We start from the raw sequence: 12,406 nt of genomic DNA, 5'->3' as shown, positions 1-12,406 counted from the left end.
ATACCTGAATAGGGCTAGTGTTACATGCAAATTAGATCTTTTTATTATAGACTCTCTGCTTCTTACAAGGCCACTCCCAGGAGCTGGCTTGGAGTGAGAGTTTGAAGAGGGAAGGGGAAGGCAGGAAGAGCTCCCTGTGAAATACTGGTATTTCACACAATGTCTGATTTTACTGCTCCAAACTGGAACTTTTGGCTTCTGCAGAATCTCACTAGCTTCATGACAGCAAAGGATTTAATTAGCCTCCACACACACCCAGTTCGTCTGAAATGCTTCCTGTATGAAAGGAGCCAACTGGCTTGGGAAATTCTTCCTCCCCTTCATTTCCAATCATCATTCTTCTTTTCCTCTACTTCCCTCCCATATCCTGGTCTTTCTTTCTCTTCTGTATTCCATCCAGAACAAGTCTTTGGGAGTTCTCAAGAGGGAAGATTAGTGAGAAAGCGAAGTTCTGAACTGTATTTGACTTTATACAAACAGACAAGAGTATATTTTACTTCTCCTCCTCCTCCTCACCACCCAACTTTTTGGAGAAAGTGGGTTCACAAGGTTGCAGAGGAAGGAAAGTGGGGCTATTTTGTTTGCAAGTTGCCATTATCCAACAATGGAATGACAAACTTTAATAAAAACAGGAGTTATACAATCCTATGTATGTTAGCTCAGAAGTGTTCAGTGTGTTCAATGGAGACTACTCCCACAAAAGTGTCCATGGGATTGCAGCCCAAGTTCCCTTTAGGGGGAGGTCTACAGCCTGATCCTCCATAGAAGTCCTGAGTTGAGAGCATGGTACTGCAGTTTCAATAAACTGCCCACCCCATTCCATTCTACACCACTCCCCTGACTTGGCCTGTTCAGCCCAATCCTATCCAGGTTTTGCAATTTGCATTTTTCTTTTTTGCATGGACTCTAGCTTCATTGTTGAGGGAAAGGCACTTGGTACATTCTCAGATATACTTTCCCCATAATTTAGCCCTGGTCCCCTTTGCTGAATCCTGGCTAAGTCTGGCCAAATTAAGTTATGGGGAAAAGGAAAGGAGAGCTTGCATATAAAAAGGAGGTTTTTGCAACAAATAAAAACAAAATTCTGTTTTTATGTATAGCTGCTAGAGGAAGGAAAATGAGGAGGGATTGTTGTGTGGAAGAGAACAAAATGTATATGAACTGGTTGTAGTTTTCTTGCAACGGGTGTGGTCAGTGCTTAATCCCTAAAAAGGGAATTCTGAGGCTTTAATTTGTGTAGGATATATTCCATCACTATCAAGTGTGGGGGGAGTAGAGGAGGCTGTAATTGCACAGTGATGACAGAAAAGTATTTTCTGTTATTTTTGCTAACAATGAAATATAAATAAATTCCAATAATTCTAAATTTGCAATGTCATAAACCCATATCCTAAATCTTTCAAGTACCTAGCAATGCCCCAACCATTCTGTATCATAATATGAAAGATAGCAATGTAGAGAGAGAGTCCACCAATGGCCTATAATAGTGGCCTTTGGTCTCTGGTAATATATTATAATCTTATCAATGTTGTTGTGCAATAGCTGTACCTGTAGATAAACCTTTTTTGCACCAGGAATATAATCTGCAATTCTGCCAAAAAGCAACCGGCCAACTCCTGAAGTAATGCCAAGGCAAAGCAGAAGAGTCACATCTGGAACATTTTCACCAATGCGTTGTTTCACATGATTCAGCTGTTCAGAAACAGGAAAGAGATTAGTTGACTTTCACAAGAAATCCTACCTTGCATGTAATCACACAAAGGGAGCTTTCTTCACACTCCTGTCAGCCATGTTTTTATATTGTCCTGCTTTCACAGGCCCAGTTTGGATCATCATATCTTGGCTTATTAAGCCAAGATATAATGAGCCTTTTCCACAGATATGAAGCCCCTCTGTTCCCCTTTGTGGCATGCCTGAATGCAATGTAGAATTAGCCAGGATCCTAAACAAACTTCAAACTGTGGTTTACGATCCTGACTTGTTCCAAAGATGGTAAACATTTCCCAATTTGGACAAAATGGGAAACTGTGGTTAATTAGAGATTTCCTGGCTTAAGTGCAGCTTATGCAAAGGAAGGAAGGGACTGTGTGCATGGGTAAAAGGCTTGTTTATATATCAGTTTATTAAGCCAAGATATGATTGAAGAGTGCTCTTTCTTATAAATCATGGAACAAAGTCAAGATAGATATATCCTCATGCTCAGTGTAGTTCTTAAAAATAGATCTTAAGGATCCTATGCTCTGTTTTCATTGCCTGATCTTAGCAATGGCTTAGAAAAATGTATTACTGTCTACTCAGTTGAGGAAGACAAACATCAGTTACAAATGAAAATAAGCCCTATTGAATTCAACATCAATTATATTATTGTAAATAGAATTGAATGAACAAGGAGAATGTTGGTCAGTCTGTAAATTAGGGAAAGATATCACTGAAAGGTCAGTGCGTTCTTCTTGAAGAAAGTTTTTCTCTTGAAAGAGTTAAAAAACCCACCCCGAAACCATTTAATTAAACCTTAAAACCTATATAGTTAAAGCTGAAGTATAGAGCTGTACTTCAGCTCTCTGTACTGTGTCTGCCACATTTGTGGAATGCCCTCTATCAACCCACAACCAACTGATGATCAACTCTGAAAACATCATTTGTAAGCTGGGAAGGTGTGAGTGGATTCAATGCAGATCCCACCTACTCCTCTTCTGCTAGTTAATAGATGTTAAATATTGCCATAGTTGACAGTGTTCATTATCTTTTTGGTAGTATAATGGGCAAGGGTGCATACTGGAGGCTGGATGCAAAGTTCTCTCTCCAGCATCCTTCTATTCATGTGGTAAGGAAGATCCAAATCTCTCTTGCTCATTCACAGCAACAATAATGCTATATCAAATAAAAATATCTTTAAAAAATTAAAATTAAAATATGTTACATTTTAATCAAAAAATAAAAATAAAGAGCAAGAAGACATTAAGAAAACAGAACTATTATTTTACACCAAGAGAAATGTTTTAAGAAAGAAATTAAGATATGTATATTGAAATTGAAGGGAGCAAGATTAGAGGTTGAAAAAGATAATACAGTATGTATGACAATTAGCTCATATCATGCTGGACAGCTCAGGTGAGTGACATCATATTTAAAACAAACATAACAACCAGAATCCCAATCAACACCGCACAAACCAATTTAACTGAAACTATTAATAGTTTCATCAAGGAGCTGCACTGATATAAATTAGTTTTAAAAGTTAAAAAGAATTTCCTCAGACAGCTAAAAAAAATCTGAAGGTAAACACTCAAACCCTTTGATTATACTAGTTTTATGAAGTAAAGAGCAAACACTTTATGTAATGGGATGATAAAGTAGAAGTCATAATATGGAGAAAGGTAAGAACTGGCCCTTTACTACAAAAAAATAAGTATTTGTTTATAGAGTGGGTTCCATATTTTTCTACATGAAATAGAAAGCCAGTTTATTCACTTGTAATTAATCTAAACCCATTCAATAAAAGCATGCATTTTTAAAGCTTATTTGAAAAAGCAAACTAGAGCTTTCCATCTCGATTGTTCTTCCATAAATAAACAGTCTGCTGCAAACCATAGGATATATAGGTGATGCTTAGGAATAGCCCCTGTTAGTAAACTGAGTGAAATCTGAAAGCCACTGTGCTGAGAAGCAAGGAGTGCTCTGGTAATCTTATGTGCTGTTTTCTCCTCACCCTTTAGCATGCTGATAACACGCACCTGTGTTGAAAGTATGCCTGATTTATTTCAGTAAAACTTTCTTCCAAGTAAGCGTACCCAGGAATGCTCTACTAAGACACTAGCCTAGGTTACAATCCTGTGTCAGGATCTCTATTCAGACATGAAGCTCACTGGGTGGCCTTGACCCACTCACTCTCATTCTCTCTCAACATAACCTACTTCACAGGGGTTGTTGAAGGGTAAAATGCAGGGGCGGGGGAGAAAATCATAAACTCCACCCCAAGTTCCTTGGAGGAAAGATGTAATAAAATAAATACATAAATAGCAATCTAGAACTCTCAAGCCAACAACAACAAGTAACTATGTTAGTAACACCCACTCTGGACCAACCTGATCCTAGGATAAGATCTTAAATTCCAAAAGGAAGCAAGTGGCCCAGGAAAAAGACCTAAGCTTGCCCAATAACATTCATCTTGTTCCAAAGAGGCCACACAGACACTGGAAGGAAATAAGGTCAGTATTATTACTATTATTCAGACCCATTCCAAACTATACATAAAAAGGGAACTAAACAGGGGTCAGGTAGAAGAAGCTTGGTCATAGCCTATCAACTATCATACTTTGGAAACTATTGAATTGACCTGGTTCACACGATCAAACAGCGCACTGTGGGTTGTTTAAGCCATGGTGAGCCGCGGTGTGTGCTGTTCAGCATTTTGCATATTCAACCCTTGAGTGAGGGTTATCGTGTCATCCAAACCTGGACACCATGGGTTAAACAACCCTTGCATAACCCTAGAGATGTTGGAGAAATCCGCAACAGATTCAAATGAGTTTCATAGAAATCCAATCTACAATTTTGTAGCAAACCAGCTGTTCCAGAGCCGCATGGATTCCGCAGACTTACGGATCAGTTTTTTACTTGCTGGAATATTACACAAATATAGCCATAGCAAAATATGGGGGGGGGGGGAGACACAGACTAAAAATGTGCATCCCCCCATAGGTTAAAGCTTGATAATGAACATATTAGGGGGATTTGTGCATTTGCAGAAGTGCACATTTGCAGAAGTGCATATTTGCACAAGTTCAAGAACTTGAGAAACTCCGACTCCATCAGTGAGTGGAAAACGGAATGAAAGGTGCTTGATAATCCACAAAATGCAGACAGAACAGATTTAACAACATCCATACATCCCTGTGTAACCCTACAACAGATTATGGGTTATGCAAGGGTTGCTTAATCCATGGTGTCCAGGTTTGGACAACATGACAACCCCCAGCTGGGGGGTTGAATATGCAAAACACCTGCTGGCACATGCCACAGCTCATTATGGTTTAAACAACCCATGGTGGGCTGTTTGATCAATGCAAACTAGCCCATTCTATGTACGGTGTGGGTTTTTTACAGTAGTTATAAACAGTGGTGTAGTGGTAAATTTTGAAATGCAGGAGCTCATCATGACTGTCCCCATAGCCATGTCACCAAGGAGAATCCATAGTCACACCCCCAGAATATACATATCCTGTTTTCCTATTATTTATTTGCAAAGGAGCTAACACTGATTAAAAACTCCATCATAAAACAAAGACATCCAAAGACAAACAAACCATCAATTAAGGTTATGGGGCATGACAGCAATCTTATGCAGAGCGCTTACTTTGACTGCATAGGTTCAACTTGTAAAACACATTAAGCTTTAACAAAAGATCTTCAGCCACCTGATATACAACCATTAGATTTTAATTAGAAATGCAAACAACCTTGCAAAGAAGCACTACCATTTAAAATGCTAGCATTAAGTATGTACTCCATCAAAGTAAAGGAAAGGAATATCCACCCTCTGCTTGACTATTTACCTCATTTCCTGATTCCCTCTGTGCAAATCTATCACAAACAGCAGTAAAATGTGACAGTCCCATTATGACCTCATTCACTGGCCAGAGCAAGGAAAGCCTGCCAATTACCTTGGCATACGGGCAGGGCAGATGAGACATCGTAGCTCCTGCTCTGAATAGAGTCCCAGAGCTACATTCCCCTGCGTTCCCTCTCCACTACACCACCAGTGTTGTTAACTCACATAGAATAGTTTTAACGGTTACCATGCAGGGGGAGCATTTCATAATGTAACCACATTACTAGCACAATTTAAGTGGTTTTACATTACATCTGCTGTTATCTCCTCAAAGGGAGAATATTTCTACAGCCAGTTTCGCACTTCCAATCATTACTTGTGGTGATTTGCAACAGTTATATCTCCATTTATTTACTCTTCTGGAAGTATACATGCCCAGTCATTGTGAAAAAACTACCACCACTGGTACTCAGAAGTGGTAAATGCATGAGACCAGAGCTTTAATTGAAATACTTCTTTATGACAGGTAAGTTACCACAAAATATGATTCCATAAGAGTATGTCTAATTCCTGTGGGAACATGGAAGCACTTTAATGGGAACACATATGATGTTGCTTAATGAGAAAATAAGAAGTAATGTATAGTGAACTGCCCAGAGAGCTTCAGCTATTGGATGGTAGAGAAATGTAATAATACATACACACATAAACAGAAATATCAAACACAAAGCAAATAAATTGCCTACTTTTGTTCTGTATTAACCTAACTGCTTCTGAATGCTGAATGCAGACTACTGAAATATATTCAACAAGAATATAGTCTTTCTACTCCTACTCAGGTACCAGAGTTCAGGAGACACCTGAGGCATGGTGCTGATGATGGGCCCCCATTGAAAGACTAGTATCTCACTCCCCAGACTAGTGGGCCTCCTTCTGTCTGTTCACCTGCCATTGCTGCTTCTTCCACCAACCCTGCAGTCACTCCCTCATTGGATGTTGATGTATTTTCCCAGCAGGTGGCTGCAGCGCTTTTGCATGGGACCCAAACCAGCATTCAACTCCCACATGTGCTGGCTGCCTGCCAGTAAAATTACCCCAAATGCAGTGCCTGACCTAATGTTGACATCAGGTCAGGCATTGTATTGGGGTAATTTAACATGGCAGGTAGTCACTGTGGGTGGGAGGTGAGCACACCAACTCGGCTCCCAGGCAAAAGTGCTGCCACCTGTTGAGGAACTTCACTTGCAAGGATCAACAGGGTCAAGATGGGCCCTTCTGAAGCCTCAGCAGCTGTTCAACCATACCAACCCGTGATACTGACTCTGTCTCTAGTCATGGCATATACATTTCTGAAGATTTCAAGAGTATAACCTGATTACATGCTAATAATCCACAAATCAAACTACTAGGGTTATAAATGCAATGTTTTGGCAAATAAGGTTTTATATACCCACTGGGTACCTTGCTTTTTCCTCCCAAAACATAATACCTCATGCTGCGTGAGACTCAGCTTCAATTCCCAATGCTCTCCCAGTTTCAGAAGTAGTTTTGTAGGTGGCTGCTTGTGAGTCTGTGTGGAAAGGGAGTCTGCTTCTGAGTTTGTGTGGAAAGGGAGAGGGGCTTTAGAAACCCTATTGCATTTGTGGTACTCACTGTACTGTCTTCAAGGTTACAGACATCATGCTTTGTGTGTATTCATATTAAGGTTCACAGAAGCAAATTCCTACTCCTCTAAACAGAGAATGAATAGCTAGATTATAAATGTGGAAAGTAATACAATGGATGACAAATTTCATGTGGACATGGGAAATTCAGGCTGCAGAATTACACACACACTTACCTGGGAGTAAATGCCAGTGAGTTCAATGGGATTTACTTCTGAGTAGATATGCACAAGATCATGCTGTAAGTATTAAATCCCTATTCAGCTTTGTGATAGAGTGTAAGTTAACCTATGCTAAATGCTTTGAACGTAACAAAGAAGTCAAATGGGGAATCATGAAGAAAGGTCCTTGATATACAATGCCAGCCACCATTAGCCAGAACTGCTTACTTTACAGATGCACTACCTACTTTGAATTAACTTTCATGCCTCCCCCTCCTTTTGCCCTTCTAACGTTTCATCATCTAATGTTTTATACAAATTCTGAGCAAAGAATCTCCTAAGAAACAAAGTACTGAGACGTGGTCACCGACAAGTATGATGAATGGTCACCAGTTCTGCCTGGTTAAAGCAAGGTTAAAGAGAGCAATGTATTGTGGAAACAGTTTCCTGGCATTTTTCACAGAACATGTATAATGTATCACTTTCAAATGGATGTAAAGGGGCTAGACTAATCAAACATAAGCACTGCCAGGTCAATACTGACAAGCGCAAAGAAGAGAAAAGAAATGCAGAGAAGTCACAGAACCGTAAAAAGGGGGGAAATGTCACTAACCTGGGCAGTCAAATTGCAGCAGAAGTTGAGATCTGAAGGAAGATAAATGTAAAGATTAGAAAAGCAAGTAAAGCACACAGGAGCCACTGAAGATCTGGTGCCTTAGAAAACATCCATCTAAAAACCAAGGTGGCACTGTAATACAGGTACCATATTAACTTCAGATAGAAAAAATGTGTGGAAGGTGGCATGGATGAAGGAGAAACAAAGAGAGAGAGAGAGAGAGAGAAAGGTGGAGAGAAGGGGAAGACAAAGAGGGCAAGAGAAAGATGGTGTGAAACATTATTATGTTTAACACTCATGCTTATGAAAATCTTTAAGAATCCTGAAAATAGTAATACTTTACTTACAGTATTACTTTAGCAATACAGAAAATAAGAATTGTTTTAAACCAGCTAGTTTCTATCAAGACAACTATGCAAAAAGATAATTGCTTGAAAAACTCAGTAAAAGTAAATTAGCACTGAATTCATAGATATGAGTTAATTATATCTAGGGTTACACAGTTTGGTTAAATGTGCCTCAGTCACATTGAAATGAATGGATCTTATGCAAGTCATGACTGGACTGTGCCCTAGATGCTTGTTTTAAAGAACAGGGTAAGATTGACACACAGTGTTCTACTTTTCAAGGGAAATAATTATATTCCAGTGCATTTTTTCTATCAGAATTTGATTTACTGAAATTATTGTCAAAGTTATAAAGAAAGAAATAGTGAAAGATATAGATGAGAATGAGGCCAGATCCAAAGGGTCAGATCCAGATCTGGCAGTTGGGAGGGTAGGGTGGTCTGCAATGTTCTCCAATTCTCCCTGCCAGATGCAGCTCCCCACAGCACATCCCATGCTGTTCCCAAAGCCCTCCAATTCTCAGGATTGGCTTTTGAAGGAAACACAGGGTACTGTCTCCAGGAAGGAGGCAGGCAAGCCCCATTCCACAAACAGAACTCTGCTTGGATTGTTAGGATCCATCCCATTTGAAGCATACGTCCCAGGACAGCTGATGCCACTTGCACGACATCCCAGGTGAAATCCTTGAATGATGCCTTCTGGGACTTTACTCCAAGGCAGGTAACACTTTTTTTTTTTTTTTTTTAACAACTTTGCATGGTAGCCTAAAGTTGAACAGCAGAAATTCAGTCTGAAAATTAGGGGGGAAAACAATCAACTGTTATCTATTGAGAAGTCACTGACGCTGCAGTTACTAGAGTTAAGAAGAGGCTACATAAGCCCCTAATCAAAGATGCTCTAAGCATCTCCAATGGGATGTCCTCCAGATGGTTTGGAGTCCAACTCTCATCAGCCCCTGCCACCATGGCCAACAGTCAGGGGAGATGGGACTTGTAGTCTGAAACAATTTGGCAGCATCACATTGGAGAAGGCTGCTTTAGGTATAGTTTTCCTCCATAAATTGGACTAGATAATGCTAATGTGCTTTTCCAGCCAGGGCTAGTCATAGTCTTTTCACAGCCAAACTGAGATGGCCACCCACCATTGCTCTGTATTAGGTTGATTGTCAGCTCCAGATTGATGTCAGACATGCATGCAGGCTTCCTCAAGCTATTGCTCTTAGGCAGCACAATCTTGCCCAACATGGTGCTTTCATAGCACAATCACAGGGGGCCTGCACACAATGCACATGCCTGGTGCTATCCTGGAAGTACTTCCCCTGCTACCACCACATTTCTGGCATTGGCCCCAAGGCAGCACAATCTGAACCACTTATCCCCCAAATTCACTGCTTCCGGTAGGGCCCTCAATCCATCTCATGATGAGGCCAGTCCTGAGTACCATTTCAACCTTTAAAAGCGCAGTTATGTACAGAGATTTTCCTGTTGTTTTCCGGGCCAAATTCAAGGTGTTGGTTTTGACCATTAAAACCCTATATGGTTCCAGCTAGGGGTGTACGAAACCCCGCTTACCTGGCTCTGCCGGTTTCCGCTGGAGGGGGGAGGCGCTCCGTCCCTCCCCCCGGAATCCTGGCCAGCCAGCTCCGCTTCACGGGGGTTCCGCAGAGCCGCTGGCCAGCTCCGCCAGCAGCCGGACATCTGGCCGCTGGCTAGCAGGGACACAAATGGCGGCGGCCATAGCCGCCGCCGTTTGCGTACTTGAATTCAGCCATGATAGGCTACGTAAAGACTATACATAGCCGCCACCGTTTGCAGTCTGTTCCCCCCCCCATTCGTGATAGGCTACGTAAAGACTTACGTAGCCTATCACGTCTGGGTTAAAAAAAAAAACGCGTACGCAAATGGCGGCGGCTACGGCCTCTGCCATTTGCATTCCTAATTTTTGGCCGTCTTAGTCTACGTAAATATTTACGTAGACTAAGACGAAGACAAGAAAGGGGAACGCAAATAGCGTAGCGGACGCTATTTGCGTTCCCCTTTATTTTCACCGTCTTACTCTACGTAAATATTTACGTAGACTAAGACGGCGAAAATAAGGGGGAACACAAATAGCGTCCACTACGCTATTTGCGTTCGCCCTTATTTTTGCCGTCTTAGTCTACGTAAATATTTATGTAGACTAGACGGCCAAAAATAAGGAACGCAAATGGCAGCAGCCGTAGCCGCCGCCATTTGCATACTCTTTTTTTTTTTTTTTAACCCAGACGTGATAGGCTACGTAAGTCTTTACGTAGCCTATCACGAATGGGGGGGAACAGACTGCAAATGGTGGCGGCAGCGGCAGCCAGTCAGAAGACCAGCCGCCACCGCCGCCACCGAAGCCGCCGCTGGAGCCGCCGCTGTCCGGAACATCCGCCCCAGGTAAGTCTTGTCCCAGGGGGGGATCCGCAGGGGGGTGGCAGGCCGTTCCGCCATGGAGTTCGGGGGCATTCGGCCTCACCGAGATCCGTGGCGGAATTCTCTGACATCCCTAGTTCCAGCACAGCCTATCTCAAGGAGCGCCTCCAGCAGCACCAGACAGGCCACTTAACAAGATCAGCCTCGGATAGCCTTCTCTCTGTTCCATCAGCCAGGACAGCTAGGCTGGTGAGGCCGAGGGAGAGGGCCTTCTCTGTGGTGGCCCCCGCTCTGTGGAACTCCCTCCCTAGGGAAGTCCGCCATGCCCCCTCTTTAATGAGCTTCCACCGTGCATTAAAAACGTGGTTGTTCAGGCAGGCATTTGGGGTAGGTTAGGGTATTTTTAGAAATATGATTTTTAATGTAAAATGTTATTGTTTCAAAATTGTTTGTATTGATGTACATTGCCCAGAGTGGCCGGGTGACCAGCCAGATGGGCGATTAAGACATTAAATAAATAAATAAACAAACAAACAAACAAACAAACCCTTGACCAGTACCAGAATAGGTGAACAAAATAGGACTGAGCAGGAAATGTTCTAGACATGCAGAGGCAAAGACATATGCTGAAACCAAGATGCTCCCTTCCTAAGGTCACAAGGAAACCCTATTCTGTTCACACAATTGCAATTGCAGGTATTCAGCACCAGGTTTTCCCTACCATGGAGGATTTCTATACCTCACAAATAAGCACGAGGATTACCTGAAGAAGCAGTATCAGTAGTGTCACACTAGAGTTATCAATCAAGTTTACAAAACATCAGATAGTGTTATAAAAGTACCAACTCAAATCCAGAAACAAAATCTTCAAGTAGTAAGCAAAAGCATTGTAAGTTGTATTAGCTGCAAAGTAAGTACATATTCAAAATATCAAATGATACATTGCAGCAAAACTAAAGCAAGCCTTCTGAATATTTTCTTGCTAGGTCTGTGGGCACACCTGTGCATGCAAACACCCTTCTACCTATAAGATGGTGTCCACAAGACAACACACCACTATGTGCCCTATCTATTGAATAATGAGTCAGGTTTCCTGCTCTCCATCTTTGTCACTGCTGGTTGCATCTGTTTTTTACTTGCTAAGATTTTTATTGATTTGAACAAAATATAATCCAAAACAATAGAGGTGGCCCAACATACACAACCTCCTCTTCCCCACCCTAGCCCACCCAAGAGAGGAAAGGGGGTAAAAAGATGGAAAATGGGAGTAGGATACTAGAACAAGCAGCCAGACATAATAAGAGAAGACAGAGAGAAAGGCTGAGTACCAAAGAAGAAGAAACTGGGGGGGGGGGGAGAGGGATGAGGTACAAGAGAGAGATAAAAGGGAAGTACACAAGCAGGTGTACAATTCAGGTAACACATGGAGTTGCAGCTGTATCTATATGCCAGTTCTGTTGTGCTGCACAAGACCAGATACAGATGTAATGTTTCTTTTTATCTGTCTCACCCCATGGGCTTCACATATTTCTCTAAGGGTAAAGCACCACAGTATTGGAAATCTTCATATTGAGCAACAATACTCTTTTCTTCAGATCACATAAATCTTTCACCTTTTACTAACACTGAACAACAATAGGATACGGTCTCCAAATACTCACCAGAAACAAG

The 12,406-nt window shown here is 41.6% G+C and overlaps 1 protein-coding gene across 1 annotated transcript in view; it reads right to left on the bottom strand.

Annotated features, from left to right (window-relative positions):
* Positions 1–12,406, bottom strand: part of SLC16A10 (solute carrier family 16 member 10) — a 71,107-nt gene that overhangs the window by 17,706 nt on the left and 40,995 nt on the right. The window contains exon 4 of the mRNA XM_084827305.1: positions 1,549–1,692. Within this exon, the coding sequence (XP_084683431.1) occupies positions 1,549–1,692 (144 nt within the window). The remainder of the gene's footprint in view (positions 1–1,548; positions 1,693–12,406) is intronic.

The sequence above is a fragment of the Heloderma suspectum genome, chromosome 1 (assembly GCF_057233095.1).
Source record: "Heloderma suspectum isolate Gila_16-S chromosome 1, 16-S_ref, whole genome shotgun sequence".
Lineage (NCBI taxonomy): Eukaryota > Metazoa > Chordata > Lepidosauria > Squamata > Helodermatidae > Heloderma > Heloderma suspectum.
Note: the sequence above shows the minus strand (reverse complement) of the source record. Positions and strands in the feature narration are given on the sequence as shown.